Here is a 22,605-nt window from a genome sequence, read left to right on the forward strand (position 1 = left end):
CCCCCCCACCTCCTCCCCTCCTCTCTCCCTACCAGTCTCATGGTGAGAACAGACACCAGAGAGACAGGTCTTCACTCCTACCTGGCTCTGGGGCCCACCCTCGGCTCTCCCTGCATCAGCTCAGAGCCCATCCCATTCCATGGCCAACAAAATGCCTCTAGGAAGGAGGCTGACCTCTGTGCTGAGGCTGAAACCAAGTGAATTGGAAAGGGATGTCCTTCTTTTCACACCCACCAAGGATCTGAATGCAGGGCTTAGCCCTGGGTCCCAGGCCTGGACATGTACAATAGGCAGATGGGGAGGGTGGGGGGGGGTGGCTAATGCTTGTCATTTATCATTCTCAGGGGAAGGAAACCTTCTGTTTTATGATCCCACAAAACAGAACAAACACAGATGTGGCCAGAGAAGCTACCAAACCCCCTAGGAACCCGAAGATAGAGATGGAAGAGGCCTTTGAAGTCCGACCCTCTGGATCTGTCAGTGCTTAGGACAGTGCCTGGCGCACAGTAGGTGCTCCATAAATGCTTGCTGACTGACTGCCTGCCCGCCCATGGGGCACAGGCGGAAAGGAACAGAAGCAGCCCCTCTCCCCTAGACTGCAGGAACTTCCCTCCTTTTACGCCACTGGGGTGTGTGTGTGTAGGGGGGGATCCATGGCCAGCCCCAAGCAGGAGTCAGGGAGCGGGCTCTCTCTGGGCCCCTCTGGACATCCTCTGACATCGGGGATGGTTTGGGCTGCAGAGAAGGCCGGCAAATGGGCACCTGTGTCCTGGGAGGTCCAGGTTTGGACAGGAAAGCTGAGCCTCAGTCTCCCTCCTCACCCGGTCAGTGGCGTGAGTGGCAGAGACTTGGCCAGAATGCCCTGAGGGTGATCTGAGCAGATCCAGAGGCTCCTAGGGCCACAGCCGAGCCCTTCTCAGGCCTAAGGGGGAGGCCACACGTGCCCAGCCACCCAGCTCACCCAGGAACTATCAGGAAATGGGAGCATGCAGGAGAGAAGGAGTCAGTGCCAAGGCCCAGCCCGCTCCCCAGGGACCCCCACAAATCCTCTTTATCAACACACGCGGAGGAAAGGGCAGGGCAATAGCTACTCAGCCACAGTGCACGGGTCCTGCTGATGGGGTTCTGGGGAGGGACAGATGTTGCCTTCCATGTCCCCAGGCCCAGGGCAGGCCTCCAGGGAACCCACTCCTTCCTCCCATCTCCTAGAAGTAGGAAGAGCTCCACTGCCTTCCAGGCTCAGCCAGGAGCCAGCCGGCCCCCGGGCTTATAATAACAATACACGTAACTGCCCTTTACAGATGGCCAGCCTACTGTGGGCCAGGCCTCGTGCCAGAAGCTTTACAAACAGTATCTCATTTGATCCTGGAAGGGAGGGACTATGATCCCCATTTTACAGACAAGGAAATTGAGGCAGAGAGAGGTGAAATAACTTGCCCGAGATCAGGCGGCAAGTAAGTGTCTGAGGTCAAATTCAAACTCAGGCCTTCCTGAGCCCAAGCTAGACCCTCTGTTCACTGCAGCACCCCGCAGCGCCACCCAATGGTAAATAATTTGGTATGAGAGTGCCTGATAACTCGCCCTGGCTCCCTCCCCATCTTCTCCTCTCAGACGAGAAGCTCCCTGAGGGCAAGACCCATGAGACTCCTGGAACCTGGAGATTTTACAGTACAGTCCTTCACTGGGAAGAGAAGGCAAGCGTGCGCCTGCTGAACAAGGCTGGTTAAAACTGTCCCTCTGATTCACGCCATGGGAGTGCTAGGAAGGACCTGGTCCAGCCCTCCTCCATCTTACAGATGAGGAAACTGAGGCCCGGGGAGCTTAAAGGACAACGTTGTAGCTCTAGAGGAAGCTGTGACAGCCAATGCTATCACCCCATTTCACAGATGAGGAAACTAAAGTCCAGGGAGCTTAAAAGAAGGGACCTCAGAGGTGGCTGAGTTCAATTCCCACAAAGACCCAAACCCAGAGGAAGCCGAGATTCAGGGAAGGCAGGAGATTTCCCCACCTCACATGGGGCAGAATACCCTAGGTGACTAGGGCTGCAGCATGGGATTAGGAGAAGCAGGAGGAGAATAGGCCAGTCCTGACAAGGCTGCTTGGATGCAGCAAAGGCTCCCGGGCCAGAGTCTGGGCTCTCGGGTGTCCCAGAGAAGCATGAGGCACGGGGCCTTTTGTTTAGCCACTAGGTCAAGAAACGTTTATGAAGCCCCTACTATGTGCCGGGCACAGTGCTGAGTGCTGGGGATCCCAGAAAGTGGGGAAGGGGAAGTCGACTGGAGCTCCCCAACAGAGGAAAAGATCTAGCACAAAGTGGGGCAGGACAGGCTCCCCATAAGGCGGCCTGCGGAGTGATGGATGGGCGCTTGTCTTCAGGGACAGTTTCCCATTTGTCTCTCTATCCAGGCCTAGCATATAGCAGGTATTTAATAAATGCTCACTGATTAACAGATCTGTCGAACCTTTAGAGATACAAAAGTCAAGGCTCGACACCTGATTGGCAGCAGCAGGGCCCAGCAGCAGTTTGGGGCAAGGGGTAGGGATGGCCCAAGCTGCCTCCGATTTCCAGCTGGCTGCCTGGGTCCGTGAGGGGGGCCCCCAGTACAGAAAGTGGGGAGTCAGAAAGCAGAAGAGCTGGTCTGAGTGGGGCAAGGGCCATGGTGTTAGGCTGGCCAGCACGTGGTGGGGTCCACGGGGAGTAGGAAGGTGGGGACGGACACGGAAGGCCAGAGGGAAGATGAAGACGGGGCCGGAGCCCTGAGCTAGCAGCAAAGCTTTAGGAGCCTTCCGAGCAGGGGGACGGATGGGGAAGAGCTTAAGCCAGACCGCCAAAGCAGAGGGGAAGGAGACATGCAGCCAACGAGAGCGCCTGGGCCAAGGCCAATTGTGCTTAAAACCGAGCAGAAAGAGTTCAGGGGTTTAGTGAACTATAAATACCTTATTTGTGTGTCTGTAGATGAGTTCTAGCTACCCAAGAAAAGTTCACACATGTGCACACACTCCAGAGGCAGTGTCTGGATCCTATAAAATAGGCCGCCTGGGGCAGCTGAAAGAGGGCAGGATTTGGAGCCAAAGGCCCAGTTCAAAGCCCAGCTCAGCCACTTGTGGCTAAGTGACTTTGGGTAAGTCATAGGATGATCTCCAGATCATCCAGTCTAACCCTCTCTTTCTACAGAGCAGGAAACTGAGGCCCAGACTGAGTAAAGCTGCTGGCCCTGGGGCAGACAGAATAAGCAGGTGGGAAGTCACCATTTCCTTGGGCCTGTTTTCTTCTTTGGATAGACGGCTTCTCTTAGATTTAGCGTCCCATAATCCTTCCTTGACTGGTGTAGTGCTATTCAGAATAATGACCTTCGAGGAGATACTGCCCACTTTCAAACAGTGGCAGGAGATGGCAGTCTCGGTCCTGTGCTTGCTGTACCAAGGTAGCCAAGGGCACGAATCCTCATTTGGCCTCCAGAAGAGCAGAAAATCCAGCTAACCCCAGAGCCCCAGACTCCTGAGTTTGGTCAATTGAGAAGACAGTGCCTTCCCCTCTCCTCTACATCAGGGCAGCTAGAGTGTGCTCCCATGCAGAGTGAAGGCCTGGAATCAGAAAGACCTGAGTTCAAATGCAGCCTCAGGCTTACTGGCTGTGTGAACTTGAGAAAGTCACTTCCCTGTTTCCTGCCTCAGTTTCCCCATCAGTAAAATGGGGCTCATAACAGCTAGCACCTACCTCCCAGGATTGTTGGATCAAATGAGATGTCTGTGAAGTGCTTAGTACAGTGCCTGGCATATAGTAGGAGCTTAATAAACGCTTCTTCCATTGCCTCCTCCACGTCACTCCCCACCCCCAACCCTGACAGACTGTAGACAACGGGAGGATGGATAGCACTTCAAGGATTGCTTTCCAGACACTACCTCACCTGTGCCTCACCAGAGGCTGAAGGAGGACTCCACAGCAATTGGCACCACTCTGCCTTAAAAAGGAGATCTAGGGTCTGTCAGGGGAAGTGGTTTTCCCAGGGTCACACAGCTAGAACATCTTGGAGGTAAGATGTGAATCCAGAACAGGGAGGCCCATCGCCCACCCCGTCACTCCCCACTGCTCCAGGCCAGGGTGGTCAGAGGAAAGGCCAACTCTCCTTCACCCTGGGGAGGGGCTGGCAACAACAGATTCTCTGGCCTCCGGGTGCAATGAAGAGGAGTGGAGGCCTGGTCTGCCCCAGGCACCCCCCATCCTCCCACTGAGCACCTGCCTGAGGGTCCAGGAGACTCAGGGCCAAGGCCTGGGCCTGAGCCAGACTTGCTGTGGATTCCTGGGGCTCAGTTAACTCGTTAGAAGGAGGTGAATGAGACCAACCAATCAGCAAGCATTCTCCAAAAGGCTACTATGGACCAGGCCAGAGGTGAGCCTTGTGGTCCCTTCCGGCTCCAACTTTCTCTGAATCTTGGGCTCAGCTTAGTTTCAAAGACTGGCAATCCTCCTAAAATCAGAGCTGCCACAGAGTGGCCTAGGCTGCCCTGGGAGGCAGCTCCCCTCCACCCCCACACTGGCTGCTTTCAAACTGAGGCACAGAGAGCACATTTTGGCAAAGCTGAGACCCTGACGCCATTATAGCCTCCACTGGCCTCGGCTGGACTGAGAACCAGCTTCATCCTTCAGGGAGTGCAGAGAGACCTTAGCAGTGACAGGCAGGGCCAGGAGTCCAATGAATTGGAGCAATGGATGCTGGGATCGGGTTACAGTGTCTCTGAATGAGAATGAAACCAGAGATGGAACCAGGCAGGAAGAAACGGGGTCATCAAGGACCCACACACCCCTGAGGCTCAACATCCCAGGCCAAGAAGCCCTTCCACTGGTGTCCCAACCTGGCCCCAATCTCCACTTTCATCCAGCTCCTGGGAGGACTGGGGAGAAGGAAAGCTGGAAGGGAGGAGGGGGAGGAAGAGGAGGACAGGAGGAGGAGAAGGAGGAGGGAAAGGAGAGAGGGAAAGGGAGGAGGGGGAGGAGAAAAAGGGCAGGAGAGGAATCCCAGCTGGGAGGCCCACCTAAGACGGCTCCACTCTCTCGAGGCCCGGAACAGCCAGGCTGGTGAGTCAGTGGGATAGGGCTTTTTGCAGAAGAACCACTCAGAGGAAAAAGGCAGCCCTGGTACCCCTGAGAAAGACGGTAAGTCAACAGCAAGGAAGAAAAGAGGAGTCCGCACACACAGCCTCTTGGGGCTGAAAATACTGTAAACACAGCTTATTTAGTAAGAGTTGGCTGAACCTTTCAAGCAGCAGATAAAACAGCCAGGCCAGGCTGGGGCGGGTGGGCAGGGGATTAAGCATCAGAGATAGCAGAAAAATGCGCACTCTGGCTAAGCAGCCCAAGCCAGAGAATTAGGCTGCACAGGGAGTTGGGATGGCCTAAAACTGGCCGCCGCCACCCAGGAGCCCCCAGTGCACTCACTCACTCCCACCCTCCCTAAGTCACCAGAAAAACACACGGCTCCTGTCTGATTGTGTTTTCAGATGGAAAACCTCCAAATTTTGTCTATTCAGTGTCCTTTACCAGCATTTAGGACAGCTCCGAAGCCTGCCGGAGCAAAATAAAGCAGAAATAATTGTTTCAAATAAAGGTAACAGTAGATTAGAGCTGCAAGGGCCCTGGGAGGCCATCCAGGCCAACGTGTTCCTTTTACAAATGGGGAAACTGAGGCCTGGGGCGTGACATGCCCAAGTAATAAATGGCAGAGTAGCCCAACACTGCGCCTGGCGCACAGTAGGCACGATGTGCCCACATCAATGCCGTGGAATGGAGGCAGCCAAGGCAGCTTTTGGATTCAGTCCCTCGGACTTCCAAGCCAGCTGGCCCCTTTCTGAGCCAGCGCCCTGCTTTCTATCCAATCAGGAGAGACAGGAGCAGCATTCTTCATCTAGTGATTTTATTAGAAGGCGAAAACACCAGGATTCTTCCTTATCCCGAGGTAAACAGCCCTGTATGCTCAGAGCTGGGAGCGCGACACCGTGGGGAGCGCCTGGACTGAGTCCCAGCCATGGCACTGGCCGCTAGACCTCTTTGGGATAAAGTCTGCGCAAGACTTAGAGAGAACCAAGCGCGGCATCAGGAGGACCTGAGTTCAAATCTAGCCTCAGAAGACACTCACTAACTGTGTGACTGGGGGCAAGTTACTTCACCCTCTTTGCCTCAGTTTCCTCTTCTGTAAAACAAGCTGTAGAAGGAAACAGCAAACCTCTCCAGTGTCTCTGCCAAGAAAACCCCAAATGGGGTCCCAAAGAGTCACACACAGTTAACAAGGAGAAGTCTGATCTAAACCGAACGAAGGCACTCTCATTCCGCGAGAGGCGGCAGTAAGATGGAGCGGCCAGTCAGAAGGCCAGTTTGTCCAGCCCCTCATTTGGCAGTTTGGGAAACTGAGGCCCAGTGAGGATTAGAGAATCCATCATTGATGAGATTTGAACCCAGGTCCTCTGCTTTCCTATCCAAGGCTCATCCCAGAGCCAGCCACTGCCTCCTTGCCCCCCCACTCCCGCCCCGGGGCCTTTGTTTAAATTTCTGTTTGCATGTTTGGCTTCCCCTTTTTGTATCTGTACTCCCAGGGCTCAGCACAGAGCCTGGCACATAGTAGGACTCCATAAATGTTTACTGATTCTTACCCCCCACCATCCACTAGAGGTAATCTAGGGGCTTTGCCCCCTGCCCCCCCGGGTCAGCCTCTAGCACCAGACCTCCAAGAGTCGAAGAGAGGGCCTGTCCTGAGCCGACTTCCTTTCCCTGGGTCCCAGAGGGCAGCCCCCCGAGACACCCAGGCTTCCCTCTCAAGGGCAAAGGCCCTATCCTCTCACTTGCCCAGCTGACGGCTTCCCCGAAGTCAAAGGGCAGCGGACCCTCCCTCCCTTCTCACTGACCCACTTGGTGTGGGTGACCAAAACCAGGGAAAGAGCTTCTTCGAGCCGACCTCTGAAAAGCTGGGGGGCCCCAGCGAAGAGCCGACAGCTGTCTCTGCAAAGCCAGTGGCGGCCCCTTCCAGGAGCTGGGGGAAAGTCTGCTTGGCCCTGATGCCTTCCTGAAGCTGGTCATGGGGGCAGCGACCTGAGGGCCCCTCAAGGCAAGTCCTTCCTTTCTTCTGCCTCAGGAGCCACCTGGGAAAGCTGGCATCGACAGGTCCCTTCCACGCTGACAACAAGCTCCTTCCAGGGCACGGAGGGAGGCGCACACAGCCAGGCAAATGCCTAAATCTGGATTCCAAGCCCGGCCTCGCACTTTCTGCCCAGCCGCAGGGACATGGGCAAATGGGCGAAGCAAGTTTCCTGCTACAATCTGATGCTGCCCTGGCACGGTTTTCTTGCCCATGACAACAGGGCTGCTCTGACTTGGAGTCATCCAAGCGCCCCCTCCCCATCTCACCAGATGGGGGAGGGGGTCCCACTAGGCTGGATTCCATCACTATGCCAACATCGATAAGCGCTGATCAGGCACCTGCCAGATGCCAGCCCAGACTAGATCTGCTCTGTAAATGGGTTTCTGAAAGGATAGATCCGTTCACCTGAGGATTCCCAGTGCACCAAGATTTCTGGTTTAGTTACAGCTAACCCTTTGGCCTCGACATAGCCATCACTTAAGATGGCTCTGGCAAAGAAATGGGAGTCGAGCACCTGGAGTCATGGGCACAGACAGCTTTGGGACGAGGGGCTTTCCACACGTGGACGCTGGCCTTCCTTTCAATGGATCGAATGGGAGGAGGAGGAGGAGGAACCGAGAGGGAAGAACCCTGAGGCCCATCCTACCTGTCTTCCCCCCAGCCGCCAGAGGGACGTCCCAGAGTCACTCCCCTGTTCCCTCCTGCCTCGGTTTGACCTGTCAAGCCCTTCCTGCCTGTCCAGGCTTGCCTCCGATTTCTTTCCTTCTCACCTGGCTTCAGGGGGACAGGCCTGCTTGCTGTGCATCACAGGCAACATCCCCCTTCCTGTCTCTGGGCCTTTGCCCAGGCAGGCTCCCACACCTGGTGTGCCCTCCCTTTCCTTTCCTTCCCAGCTCAGGACAAGCCCCACCTTCCTTCCACAGGAGACCTACCCCAAAGGCTAGAAAAAGAGAAAAATCACCAGGAACAAATCTGTTTGGATGCATGCATCAGAGTCAGCCTTGGAGCCCGTGAGACCCAAGGTCAGAACCCCATCTGAGAAACGGGGATGATCATAAGGATGGCTGCCTCCTGAGGAGGCTGATCCTGAGGATCAGAAGAGTCAGCTCAGAGCCGAGGTTCTGGGTTCGAGGGCTGCTGGGGGGGCCCCACTCGATCCTTTCCATCTGATTCTGCTGCCTCGCTGACATGTGGGCTCCAAGGCCGGGGCTGAGGACACCTGCCCCTCGGGCAGCCTGGGTCGTCTCCTGGGCCCACCCCTCCGCGTCTCCACTGGCTCGTCTGGGAATCTGTGTGTTGTCAGAATCCGCCACCTCCCCCGTCCCTCCCAGTGCGGCCGAGGCCCAGGGTGAGTCCTGGGAACACGGATTATCAGAATGGCCTGGGTCTTTCACACAGTAGGAGCTCACTGAAGGGCAGGACAGAATGAGTCTGATCTTTCTCTATTCCTCCGTCTATCAAATTCTCAGTATCTACTCCAGGACAAGAATTCGAAGACTTGGGTCCAAATCCTGGTTTTCCCACCCGTGTGACCTTGGGTCAGCCACCTGGGCTCTGTGGGCCTCAGTTTCCTGTTCTGTAAGATAAGAAGACTTCTTGAGGGCAGGTGTGAAAGGGTGAGCCTACACAGACAGGCTTAAAAGTTCTGGGCTGGTGAGGCAAAAAGAGCAGGAAACAGCTCCGAGGACTGGCCACAAACCCCCTCCCCTGCCCCCCAAAGGGGCCAGGCCAGCCTTCCTAAGAAGCCGGGAAATCCAGGAGGTGGAAAGGGAGAAGGGAGCAGAAGGGATGGCTGGAGGAAGAGGGAAGAGAAGGGGGGAATAAAGAAAAAGGAGGGGGGGAGGGACAAGGGGAAACAAAGAAGAGAGAAGGGGAAGGGGGGGAGGGAGAAGAAGGGGGCTCCCTTGTCCTCCTCACCAGGGCTGGTGCTACGTCTGGAGCTCAGCCAAAAGCCCCCTGGGTTGGCTCCACGCAAGACCTGGGTGCAGCCGGGCATTGCCTGAGCCAGCAGCACAGAAAGAGAGCAGAGCATGTCAGCGTGACTTGGGGAACGGCAAGGCCCACGGGAAGTCTTCCTCACCCCCAACACACACTCCCCTTCTCTCTCCCCTCCCATCTCTGTCTCTCTGTCACATACTCCTTTCTCTCTGTCTCTGTCTCTCTCTCTCACACACACACAGAGCCCTCATACCTTGGCCACTTTCCAGTGCCCGGCTCGCCGACGCTCCCCATTGTTAACAGCAGCCTTTCCAGAAGACCCTGGCTAGACCCCCACCCCAAGCTCTCATAGCGGCCTTCAATGGGGCAATCACACAAATGTGTTGGTGACCAAAGGTCACAGCAGTGCAATCCTCCCTCCCCTGGGGGTCTTCAAGCAGAGGCTGGGTGAGCCTCCTAATTGTGGGGCTAGCATGGGGGGGGTCCTTCCTTCACCCTTTCTGAGCTAGGGCCTCCTGGGTGGGTTCCTTCTCAGAACCACAAATGCACCAAATAAACAAACAGGATTGCAAAGGCAATCTATTATACTGAAATACAGCAATACAGCACTCAGCATTTTTTTAGTCCCCTGAGGTCAAGGGCCTCCCTTCCAGCTCTCAGACTCCCGGGCAGGCAAGGGATCTGTCCAAGGTGCCCAAGCAGGCTGCCTCCAGTCCCTCATCTTCAGGGAATTCCTGGTCAGTAACAACCCCCCCCCTCCCCGTTCCACCCGGCGGCCAGGGGCAGGAAGGACAGGCCCACATCCAGTTGGGCTCAGGAAGTCAGCAGCCCCAGTTATTCCCCAGAGAAATGCTCAGTCCTCCCAGCTCCAGCCCTTTAGAACACCATAGCCTCCAGGAGCATGGAAGGGCCTGAAGGAAAGGATTATTTTTGTCATTTTTTATATCCTAGCACTGAGCACAGAGTCTGACACGGAGCTAGCCATTAGCAAGTGCTGACTGACTGACCACCTGCGGGGCCGGCTGGGGAGACAAAGGTCCTGGGTTCAAAGCTGGTTTTACTGCTGACCATGCCCTGCAGAAGCTTGGACAAGTCATTTTTCTCTCCTCAATCTCAGTTTCTTCCGCTATAGAAGGGGGGGAGGTGACCTCCAAGGTCCTTCCAGTTCCATCAGATGACCACCCCCCTGTGACTGTCCCAAGAGGTTACCTGGGATGAATTTTCTTGGTACCCTTCAATGCCCAGGTGGGCCAGGACCTCCTCAATGCTTCCTAAATCGGCACTGCAGCCCTCAGGAGGACGTCCCACTGAAAAGCCGATGGCTGCAGTGGAATATTCCTCAGAACTGAACCCCCACCCCCACCCCACCCACCCCTCCAGAGCCCAGAAGCACTGGGCTTCTCTGCCAATCAGTCATTCTGCAGCTGGAAGGCCTTGCCCAGCCCAGGCCCCCTTCTGGACCACAAGCCTGGGAAGGTCGCACACCATTCAGTGACCATGAGGCACTCCGGAAGGGAGGACAGTCTTCAGAAGCCAAGCCTCCTGCCGAAGGGGCAGCCTTGTCGGGAAAGGCTTTGACAAAAGGTTGGCTACGTGGCAATCCTGGCAACTCACGGAGGCAGTACAGCACAGTCAGGAGATCTGGGTTCAAATGTAACTTCTACCCTTTACTATCTAAGCAACCTTGGGGAAATCACTGGACCTCCTAGGACGAACGTGTTGGCCTAAATAGCTGGTCATGGCCCTTGTAGGTGTCCACTGAGGATGACAAATCCAGTCATGTGACCTGGAAGAATTTCACTCCTGGGGGCCTCAGTTTCCTTCTCTGTAACATGAGGGGGTGGGGCTTCCAAGGTCTTTTCCAGCTAATGCTGGGATCTTACAGCAAACTGCTTCATTGTAAGAAGCCAAGAAAGGCAGGAAGACAACACAGGAAGAGGGGGCCTGCGCCTCCCCACTCCCACCCTGCCCCTGCAGAAGGCATCCCAAGGGGCTGACTCTTTGCCTGGCTGGTTGGTGCATCTGCCAGCGCACAGAGCACTGGACCTGGAGCCCCCCTCAGACACCGAACGTTTATCTGCCTCAGTTTCTTCATCTGTAAAAATGGGGGGGGGGCACATCCAGCCTAGAAGTACTTGAAGGTCCCTGCCAGTTCTAAATCTATGACCAAGGAACCCCTCAAACCTGAACCGAGAAGGCTCCCCAGCTGCCACGCCCGCTGGCCTGGCTACGCTAGCCTTTGCTCTCCTGGCCTTGCCAAACAGCGGCGAGATCCCACTTCAATGGGACTGATGCGACCATGGAGCAGACATTCCGGCCTGACTGTATGCCGTGCCCAAAGGGGCTCACCGTGGACAAGGGGCCTCGCCAGCTCTGCCCCCGAGCCTGCACGGTCGCAGCATGAACTCAAGGGCCAAGGGGGGCTTCTCCTTCCTCCTCCTCCTCTTCCTCCCTCCCCCCCTCCTCCTCTTCCTCTCTCCCCCCTCCCTCCTCCTCCTCCTCTTCCTCCCTCCCCCTCCTCCTCCTCCTCCTCGTCCTCCCTCCATCTCGGCTTCCTCCTGCCCCTCCTACTCCAAGCCTCTGAATCCATTTTTGCTAAACCCTTTGAACTCTCCTCATAACACCCCTGGAGAAGCACAGCTGTCTCTGGGAAGGGCTATGGGAGCTCAGTTTGAGCGGGGCTGGAAAGAAAGGCCCGGAACACCAGCTCAGGAACTTGGCTTTCATGATGGGCTCCAACGGACTTCCTGGAAGTTATAAATAGTCCGCGTGTGCGCAGGAAACACACGCGGGAAGCTCCCTGGACCGAGCCTCTGCAATGGAAGCGGACCCCAAGGACAAAGAAGGGGTCGTGGCGAGTGGCAGCTTCCCCTGACTCTGAGGGCATCACTGACTTCCCAGGGTGGGCTTGGGCAAGTCACGTAAAACAGGGAAACTCCAAGGACCGGCGAGCTCTGGTGCCCCACCTAAGGCGGTCCCATTGGTATGCCTGCTGCCTCCCCCGATTCCCGAATTGAATCTGTGGCCAGTCTCTGTTCTCCTCCTCCTGCATCCCCCCACCCCCAGCAGGACCCACAAGGCCCCAGATGTGCATGGTGGGCTCATAGCTCCCCTAACTCACCATGGGGACTGACCCTGCTAAAACGTCACTTAGTAACACTTGGCTCTCTCATTCAGTCAATGAACCAATCCACAAACCTCTATGAGATGCCCATTAGGGGCAGACACTGACCGGCCTTTGCAAAGGCCTGTACAGATCACTTGTGTGGCCGCGATGTGGATGTGCCCACTTTCCCTCTCACTTCCTCATTTGCAGAATGGCGACAACCAGAGGGCATCCCTTGGGCTACCAGGCTGGCTGGAGGCTCAGACTTGAAAGTGCTCCATGGAAGGCAGCCACTACCCTCATCAGGAGAGGCAGCGAGCCACGGTGGGTTCAGGGATGGGCTCCCCTGGGCTCAGGGAGCCCTGGCTTCAAGTTTGGCCTCTTTGAGGACCACAGGAAAGGACCACGGAAGACACGCCCTCTCCCAAGCACCTAAGCCTGGGGCGCTGTAAGTCCAGTGCTCTCTCCACGACCCCAGGCCCAGTTAGCTGCCTGCCCAACCACCCTCAGGAATCGCCCGCCCAGGCAGGCCTCACTAGCCTCCTTACCTCCAGAGCAGTTCAGAGGCCAGAAATGATCAATAAGAACCCTCGTGTTCCCCATTCAACCCAGTCATTAACGACAGCCTTTGGAGCTATTAAGATAAGCAAGCAAGGCTGAGCTTGCTCTGGGTGTGTCTGGGGGCATGTACTGGGTGAAGGCCAGGCTGAGGGGAGCACCACGAATACAGAAAGTGGAAGACCACTCCAATCAAACACGAATCACACCTCCTGAGCCCCGCCCGCCAAGCCACTGAGCGCCTCAGGAGGGGCCAAATCCTCCACCCCCAAGCAGTGCCTGCCATCCAGCTTTGCAAAGCACAGTCCCGGGCACAAACAACCTCTCAGGAGCACCCAAACGTCCCAGCCCTCCTCAGGGCCTGGTCTCTGCCTCAGTCTCCACAGCTGGCTGCTGGTAGACCCATCCCTCGGCCACCCAACATCTACGAAACTCGAACAACTCCGTTCACAGGAAGCCAGCCAGAAGAGAGAGCGGCGTCCGGCACCCCCCCACCCCAGGCTGGCCAGTGGGGCCAACAAGACTCCGGTAAGCACCAATGCTGAGACAAAGCCCAGCCACACTTGTCCTCAATGAGCTTCCATTCTTCTCACAGGAAGACTGGGAAAAAGAGGCAGAAGATAAAAAAGTGGCCCAGACTGGAATTAGGAGAAGCTGGGGAAGGCTTCCTGCACAAGGTGGGATCTTAGCTGGGGCTTAAAGGAAGCCAGGGAGGTCAGGGGTCAGAGAGCAGGGAGGGGAGGAGGAGGAGGGGGAGGGGAGGGGAGGAGGAGAGAAGACGGTTTCAGAAATGGGGGGGGGGGCCAGAAAGAGCACCTGGAGCCCAGAGATGGATGGAGACCTGGAGTCCAAGAGACCGTGAAGAGACAGGAAAGGGAGGAGGGGGCTGGTTAGGAAGGGCTTTGAAGGTCCAACCGAGCATTTTGTATTTTGTTCCTGGATTGGCCTGAGGCTTTGGGTGGCTGAGTGGAGGATGGGCTGGAGCGGGGAAAGCCTGCAGCAGACAGACCGCCCCTCCCTCCCTCCCCCAGCAGACCAATGACAGAAACTCTGACGAGGACAAAAGGGTGCTGATACCCCCCGCTGCCAAAGATGACGCCAAAGCAGAACGCCGTCCTTCATTTAAGCAGAGGGTTTCCTCCTCGGTGCTCCTGTACCCGCCGTGCATCTACCATCTCCAGTCTTTGCCCAACCTGGCTTCTGTTTCTGGAGGGACCAGAAAAAGCCACGCAGGGCAGGAGAAAACTCTGGAGTCCAAAGGATGCAGTCTGAGCCTTTCTAAATGACTAAGAGGACAAGTCACTTGCCTTCTCCAGCCTCAGTTTCCTCATCTGTCAAATGAGGGGGCTGCCCCAGCCTGCTGCCCAGCTGGGCACCCAAGCCCACAGAGCACACAGACGAATGTTGTTCAAGGGAAGGGGTCGCTGCTCCAAGCTCCCCATCTGGGGGAGGCACTGGGGGCTGGTGGAGGGAGGGTAGACCCTGCAAGGAGGGGTGGTGGCCTGGGTCCAAATCCCACCCTCCTCAATTCTTAACTGTGTGACCCCAGGCAAGTCAGGGAACAAGCTGAAGTCTCCGTTTCCCTGGGGGATGACAGGAGTGGGAGAGAAAGAGGAGAGGGAGGAGGAGAGAGACAGGCAGAGGCCCTGAAGCAGGTAGTTTTAATTTAAAGTCCTCAGTCTGTGGGCAGATGTCGAGGGTCTATGACCGGTCACCATTCTCATTAACCTTCCGTTTCCTTTGTGATCCTGCATTCTAGCGGAGGCCTTCCAAACCCAATTGGGAGCAGGGCTGTGCCCGGGCCCCTGACAAGGAGCATCGCCCTCAGCAGGAGAAGACAGCCTGCTCTGGAGGGAGAGTCTGGAGTCGCCAGTCTGGGCATCCACTTGGTAAACAGTGGGGAAGAACTTCCCAAGCCAGTGCAGGATCAGCAGGGAGAGGGCCGGGGGCAGGTGGGGGGACGAGGACAGGTCCCCTGCCCTGGCAGCCACAGGAGGGAGGCTCCTTTGGGGCCCTGGAAGCACAGTCTTTGGGAAACCAAAATCGGGGGGTGCAACAGTGTCTTAAAGAGACCTACTGGAATAGCTAGGTGGCGAAGCACACAGAGCACCGGCCCTGGAGTCAGGAGGACCTGAGTTCAAATCTGGCCCCAGACACATAATACTTCCTAGCTGTGTGACTCCGGGCAAGTCACTTAACCCCCATCACCTCCCTAAAGAAAAAAAGGAGACACCTACTCATGACAGGCGTGTTCGGATGGACAGACGGACGGGCAAGACAGTCCCGGATCGGATCCTCATCAAGTCCGGAGGCCTCAGACACTTACTGGCGGTGGTGTCACTTTGGGCAAGTCATCTCCCCTCTCTGGCCTCAGTTTCTCCATCTTGAAATTGAAGGGGTTGGGCCAGAGGGCCAGCCCAGATCTCTGACCTTTACCAGGCTGAAGTCAGCTCTGCCTGAGTGTTATCCTTTTAACTGAAACCACCGTCTTTAGAAGGGATTTCATCATCCGGCATTCTCCAGCCCTGTGGGTTCACGATGACTTTGCATCTGCCTGCTCCTCCACTCTGGCTGCCCAGAAGGAAGCAGGCCTCCCCCTTCCCCTCCCCCAGCCCTTCCATGGCCCTGGCCCCTGACCCGCACTGGACGTTTTGCATGTCAACTCTTCCAGGATGGCACGTGATGGCCCAGGTCCTCCCCTCCTGTCTTCTGTCCTTGGGAGTGGATGATCTTGAGATTGCCTGACAGCCAGAAAGCCTAGCATGCGGGAGCACTTCCTGCCCCGAAACTCTAAGAATGCCAAGGCTGTGGTCAGAGGAGAAGGAACTGCTTTTAATTGCTTTACGGTGGGCTGTGACCTAGAGCTTCGGGGCACCAAGGGCTTGTGCAGATGTGGCCTGGCCCGGGCAGCAGCCAGGGATCAGAAGGCGAATTTGGACTGGGAAGCCAAATAGGCAGACACTAGGAAGCCCCCCGGCCAAGCGTGGGCGGCCCACTCCCCTGCTGCTGGTGCCAGGGGCCAGCCTGCCTGGGCATGACTAACGGACCCTGGAGGGAAGGGACCCAAGTGCCTCCCGGCTCTCTCAGGTCTAGCAGAAAAAGGAAGACTTTTGCTACTGGGAAAAAGCTACGCCTCCAAGTCCGGAATCTGCTCCCCTGAAATATTAATCGCTAATCTTCAGGCCGCTGCCCATTCTTGTTATTTTTAGAAGTGCTACAGGCATCAAGAAGCATTTACTGGTGACGGATGCCAGGGGGCCTGGCGCTTCTCCTCCCATCTTACCCTAGTCTTTCTCGTGCCCCTTTCTACCTCACCCTGCCCCATACAACAAGCCAGCAAGCCACCGTCCTTGAGAATTCACAGGGTGGGAGGAAAACAAGCAAACAACACACGTTTATTAAGTGCCAACTCTATACCAGGCACTGAATCTGCTTCTCTTTTGCCTGGATGGGGTGAAAGATCAGGGCAGAAGGGAAAGATTGATGAAGCCACTTAATTAGGAACCTAAAATAGAACACGCAGGCTCTGCTAGGCCCGCTGTAACTGGAGAAAGCGAGCACCCAAGCAGCAAGCCAGAGGCAAGGACACTGGATGCTGGTGGGGCTGGGGGAAGACAGGTGCTCCGGCAACTGTGGCCTGCCCCCGTGGGGCCCCTCGGCAGAGCCATCGGCCAGGGCCCGGGGAGAACTGCCAAGGCCAGACCCTGCCCTTCTTCCTCCAACTCCACTATTGGGGATGCGTTCTGATGGTGCAGCAGCAGTAACAACAAGGAGCCAATCGGCAATGTCCTTGGGACTGCAGAGGAACCAGGGAGGGCCAGGACTCGCCATCCTTCCCTCCAACCCCGTCGCCCTCCCGCCTTCCTCCCAGTGCCTTCCTCCCAGTCCCTCGCCGGCTCCTCACTCTCTCTCCCTGCCCCCAGATCCAATATGGCCCCAGGGCTGTTGCTCTTGGCACCATATCCCCAGTACATCCCCCTGTCTCCTCTGACTGGGCCCCTACCCTGGCACAAGACAGGTCATCTCACGTGTGGATTACAGCACTAGCTGCTGGGGGGTCTGCCTGCCTCAAGGCTCTCCCCACTCCAGTCGTCACCCCTTAACTCAGTAAACTCGAGCAGCTCCCTACGGCCTCCAGGATCAAATACAAGATGCTCTGTTTGGCCTTCCAAGCCCCTCATCACCTGCCCCCTCCTCCCTTTCCAGTCTCCTGACATCTCACTCTCCACCACATCCTCTTCCATCCAGTGACACTGGCCTCCTGACTGCTCCCCTTCTCCAGACTCAGGGCATTTTCTCTGGCTGCCCCCCCTGCCTTCCTCATCTCAGTCCAACTAAATGTCTGTCTTCTCTGAGAAGCCTTCCCTGATCCTCTCTAATGTTAGTGTCCTCCCTCCGGTGACCATTTCCACTTTACTGTGGATATATCTCATTTGTACAGAATGATCTCTCCCATTAGCGACAGGCTCCTGGAGGGCAGGAATGGTCAGCTGCCTTTCTCTGTACACTTGCTGTCTGTCCCTCACTCTCAAAGAGGATCCTGACGTCAGAGGGGTGACACCATGACACGCAAGTGAAGCAGGGCTGTGCAGAGTCCCCAGCCTCACTCTCTCCTCTGGAGCCATCTGGGACCAGTGGTCAGACACAGATCAGGACGACTACAGATGGCTCAGGATGCAGTGGCGGAACCTTGGCCTTTTTAAGCTAAGGTCTTTAACAGGTCTCAGTTTGACTGAGTTTGACTGCCCAATCAGTGATTAAGGCTAGGTAAGAAATGAGGCAGAGAATGGCCTCTTTTACCTAGTCAAAAAAAAAAAAAAAATCAATCTGGGAAGGGAAAACCCTCAGGGTTTCTGGGCAAAACAGAAACAATCGCTATTTACATTCATTCTGAGACAATCAGGGCCCAAACAATGACCAAGTAGGGTTTGGCCTGGGACCTGTTGTTGGCCAATCAATGAGAGCCAATGGGCTTTGTATACTAGCTCTTAGCATAGTGCCTGGCATCATGCTTACAACAATCAATGAAGGGTGTTATCTTCTCTATAACTTCTTGGGACACTGAGAGATGCACAGATCTGCACCCAGGGCCATCATACAGGCAGTACTGTAATGGGTGGGGGTGGGGGGGGCGCAGGGAGGAGGGGAACCTCCGGCAAGCCACCTAAAAGCCCTGCAAGAGGGGAAGCCGGAATCAGCCATGATAACATTAGTGTAATGGGATATGAGAATGCATTTAAGAATGATAAGCAGGAGAAATATAAGGAAATAAGGAAAAACCTTTATTAAATAATGCAAAGCAAAAACGAATGGCAAACCAAAACATAGTAACTATGGTCAAAAGAGAGGAAAAGGGCAAGTGACTGGATGGGCAAACAAGCATCTTGTCAGAGACTTGGAAACAACTGAAAAGCTGTCAGGACATTTTATGGGCTGAATTTCATTGATGTGATGGAAACAGCTGCAAACAACTTGTAACTGAGAGCACTTAGATCCAATATTATTTAGAATGTATATGTGTGTATATGTCTAATACATATATATAAAAGTTCTACACACACACACACACACACACACACACACACACACACACATACACACACGCACCCCATTAGCATCACCAACTGGAAATTGAATCTGCAGTCATGACTCACTGGAGTAGCTACCAAACGATTCTGCGCAGGAACCAACAAGCCTGGACGTAAAGTGGCCGGCCATAAAAGTTCAGCTGCTCAGGGGCCAAGGCCAAGTGCAGCACAAAAGGCAGACTGTCCTTCTCCAGTATCACATAAATGCGGCCCTTTACAGGGAGTCTCTGTTCATCCTTTGGGGGTGACTCTGTTGGAGGGGAAGTTTTCCCTTCTATCCAGCCTTCACTGGTCTCTCTCCAACCTCTGCCCACCTCACCACTGTCTGGTGGACCTCACACTTAGAACATTTGCCCCAAAGTCCTCGACTGCCCCCTCTAATGACAGGGGTCATTATAATGGTGGGGTGCCATGCAATGGATTCATGGCATTAGGCCGGACCTCTCTCATCTGTAAAGGAAAGGAAAAGGTTCCTCAGATTTTCCAAAAAGGGAAGATAATGGAAACTGTCAACCAGGGAGCTACTAACCTGACTGTTTCCTGGGAAAATCCTCGAGGCCCTGCTTCAAAGTGCCAGTCTGGCTTCATCCACAACATACCTGAGCAGACTCGCCTCTCCCCCTTGCTGGAAGGTTACAGGTGGGCAGATTCAGAGAACACTCTGCGGGCCTGGCTATCGCCAAGGCAACAGAAAAAAGATGGCAAGATGGGGGCTGGAGGACAGGCTGACGACGCATCTGGCTCTTGGTCAAAGATTGGGATCCAAAGACCAGGCCTGGTGGCTCATGGTCACTCGGCAGTCGGTCTCCAGTGCGGGCCAGCTTCCTCTCTGCTGGTTAAGCCTCAAGCGGTGATTCGGGTAAAGGCAGAGAAGACAAGCTTATCTATGTCACAGATGATAACAAAGTGTATATTTCCTATTTATCCTGTATAGAGCTTGCTTTGTATATATTTGTTTGCACGTTGTCTTCCCTATTAGATTGTAAGCTCCTTGAAGGCAGGGACACACTTTTGCCTCTTTGTTTTTACCTCGGGCACTTAGCGAGATCCCTGACACATATAAGGCACTCAATATCTGTTTATTAGCTGATAGACTGATCTTGAAGACAGGGCTAAGAGGACAGGAGCAACCATAGGTCACGTGACCCCTCTGTTTGCTAGGGACATGTGAAATTCAACCCCGGGCCCTGCCTACGAAATTCTAGTTTCCTGCATCCTCTTTGACTTAGCAATCCCAGTACTAGGTCTGCATCCCAAAAGAGATAAAAACCAACAAGGAAAAGGACCCACACGGACAAAAATATTTACAGCAGCTCTTCTCTGGGGGCAAAGAAGTAGAAAGTGAGGGGACGCCCATCCACTGGGGAATGGCTGACCAAGCCGTGGTCTGTGATTATGATGGAACACCATCGTGCTGTGAGAAATGATGAACTCAGGAGGCTCTCAGAAAGCCCTGGAGAGACTACGGCAGGCTGACACAAAGTGAAGCGTACCGGGCGCACAGGACACAGCCACGTTGTGAGATGACCAGCTGGGGGTGACTTAGCTCTTCTCAGCAATACAACGCTCTAAGACAGCTCTGAAGAACTTAGGATGAAAAAATGCCATCCATCCCCAGACAGAGGACTGATGGCTTGGTTTTTTTTACTTTTTCTTGAGGTTTTTTGGTCTATGTTTTCTTTCACAACATGACTGGGGAAAATGAATTAATTTTAAGTAAAAAATAAAGTAAAGTAAAAAAACTCTAGTTTCAACGAGTGGTTTCGCCCCTTCCTTTGACACCTGGTGATTCAAGTCATTGTATTAGTGTGAGCTATGATTTCCCTCCCCCCAGCACAGGCTCAGGAGTGCACTGTGGGGTGCAGCTACTTGCCCAGCATCACCTAATCAGTAGATTCCCCAAAGACAATGGCAGTGGCGCCGAAGCCCAGAGCAGAATCCGTCATCGACGAATACTCCAAAACGACCATCTACAGATGTTATGCCCTTCACGCTTATTAAGTGCTTGACCAAAGCTCATGGCGCTCTGAGCATCTCCTGCACACGCCTGTTCAAAGCCCCCTTCCCTTCAGAGCTCATCGCTTCACCCCCCAGCCAAAGAGTGCTCGAGGTGCCCCAAAACCCCACAGGAGGAGTCCTCACCACAAAGGCATGTCTGGAGAGCACGGAACCTGAACCTGAAGTCAGGATGAGGAGAACGGGAATCTCCACACCGAACTTTGGTGACATGTCCAAAGGAACCCTCAGCAGGCCCGGCTTGTAGGCTGGCCACACCATGTGATCAATCTCTCAATCTCACCAGCGGAGAGGTCAGCAGACTGAAAGTTCTCCTTGGTTTCTTTCTCTTTTCTTTAAAGGAGGGATAAGGTAAGGAGGGAGAAAGGGATAGATGCATCTAAGGAAGCACGGGTTTGAGTCCCTTCAAAGGCAATCAGCAGGAAAGGGCAGAGGCCGCAGCTTGTGCCATTAACGAGGAGGGCCGATGGCGGGGGGACATTCAGACACAAGGCTTGCTTCTGGAAGCACCTAGCGCTGCCTGGCCAGCACAGGGCCTGACACACAGTAGGTGTTCAGTTCATGCTAGAATTGGCACTGAAATAAACTAAAAACAGAGGGAGTGGGTGGAACTGCTGAAATGATGCTCAGGAAGAAAATCCACAAAGCCTCAGCTGAGGCAGATGCTGGAGCCTGGGGCCTGGTCAAGGAGATGACACACTCTGACCCCAGAGCACGAGCAAGTACGCCAACAACCCGAAACACAGACCCTCCCAGTGGCCCACACACCTAGTCAGCTTCTTCCTTCACTGGCAATCATGGTGGCATCGGCCTCACACAGTGCCCACGCTGGAGGCAAGGACAGCAGACTTACACACGCATGCATACACACACGCGCACACACACACAATGTACACATCACACGCGTACACACACATACACACAATGCACATACACACAAAGCACACATAAGCATGCACACACATAATGCACACACACGCATGCACACCTGCACACACACAATGCACACGCATGCATGCACACACATACATACACACAATGAACACATGCGCACACACAATGTACACATCACACGCATACACATACACACAATGCACACACACGCACACACAATGTACACATCACACACGTACGCATACAATGCACATACACACAAAGCACACATGCGCGCACGCACACAATGCATACACGTGCACACACATACATACACACAATGCACACGTGCACACACACAATGTACACATCACACGCGTATACATACACACAATGCACATGCGCACAAAGCACACATGCGAGCACACACACAATGCACACATGTGCACACACACCTGCACACACACAATGCACACGTGCACACACATGCATGCACACACATACATACACACAATGCACACATACAAATGCCAAGCACACCGGAGGCCTATGTTTTCTGCTCAGATCACACGGCCACAGTGACAAGAGCATTAAAGACACCTTCCCTTCCCTGGGGGGGCAGCCAGTCTAACTTTCTCAGCCAAGACTCAACCAGGGAAATGTGCAAACCCAAGTCTCCTCGTCTATTCTTTTCATTGGGGGGATGACAGGGGAGGAGGAGAGAGAAAACGCTTTTAGAACGCATCAGGCCCCAGAAGCCCTTCAGTCTAATGGGAAGAGCTCTGGATTCAAGGTCAGGGGAGCTGGGCCCATTCCGGGGGCTGCGCTGCTTCCTAAAGATGTCGCTGCACCTTTCTAGGACTCAGTTTCCTCCTCAGTAAAATGAGGAAGTTGGAAAATCTTGGGGTCTTCAGCCCTATAAGCCAGAGTCCTCCTGGTCAGGGTTATCATATGCCTGTCTCCTCAGAGCATTATCTTCCCAAGCACAAGTCTCTTCACTCAAGGACAAGAAGATGAAAAAATGCACAACCCTGCCCCTACCCCGACACACACATACCAGTGCCTGCCCTGACTGCCCCGGCCACACAGGTCTGAGCACCCGCCCCAAGAACCTCACAGACGGCTCCCATTCTGGTTGGCGCGGGGCAGGGCGGGGTAGGGGGCTCGATTTGAGGCTGCTTCTCACTCACCTGAACTAGGCATGTGGTTCACTCTCGCTGGGTTCAGCAGTTCGACCGGCTGGTCTCGGCCAGAAAGTCCATCTGGAGAAAAGGAAGGAAAAAAAGGATAGTGTCATTATAAGCCACCGAGGTTCATACACTTCCCACTGCTAACGAGAGGTTCAATCAAATCCCACAGAAGCAAGCCTCTGCCCAATTCCAAGGGAGGCTGAGGC

General features: G+C 54.7%; 1 protein-coding gene across 1 annotated transcript in view; it reads right to left on the reverse strand.

The window, feature by feature from the left end:
• Positions 1 to 22,605, reverse strand: part of LOC114053923 (histone deacetylase 4) — a 253,834-nt gene that overhangs the window by 89,584 nt on the left and 141,645 nt on the right. Inside the window, exon 3 of the mRNA XM_027877070.1 lies at positions 22,400 to 22,471. Within this exon, the coding sequence (XP_027732871.1) occupies positions 22,400 to 22,471 (72 nt within the window). The remainder of the gene's footprint in view (positions 1 to 22,399; positions 22,472 to 22,605) is intronic.

The sequence above is a fragment of the Vombatus ursinus genome, unplaced genomic scaffold (assembly GCF_900497805.2).
Source record: "Vombatus ursinus unplaced genomic scaffold, bare-nosed wombat genome assembly UNPS02004196.1, whole genome shotgun sequence".
Taxonomy (NCBI): domain Eukaryota; kingdom Metazoa; phylum Chordata; class Mammalia; order Diprotodontia; family Vombatidae; genus Vombatus; species Vombatus ursinus.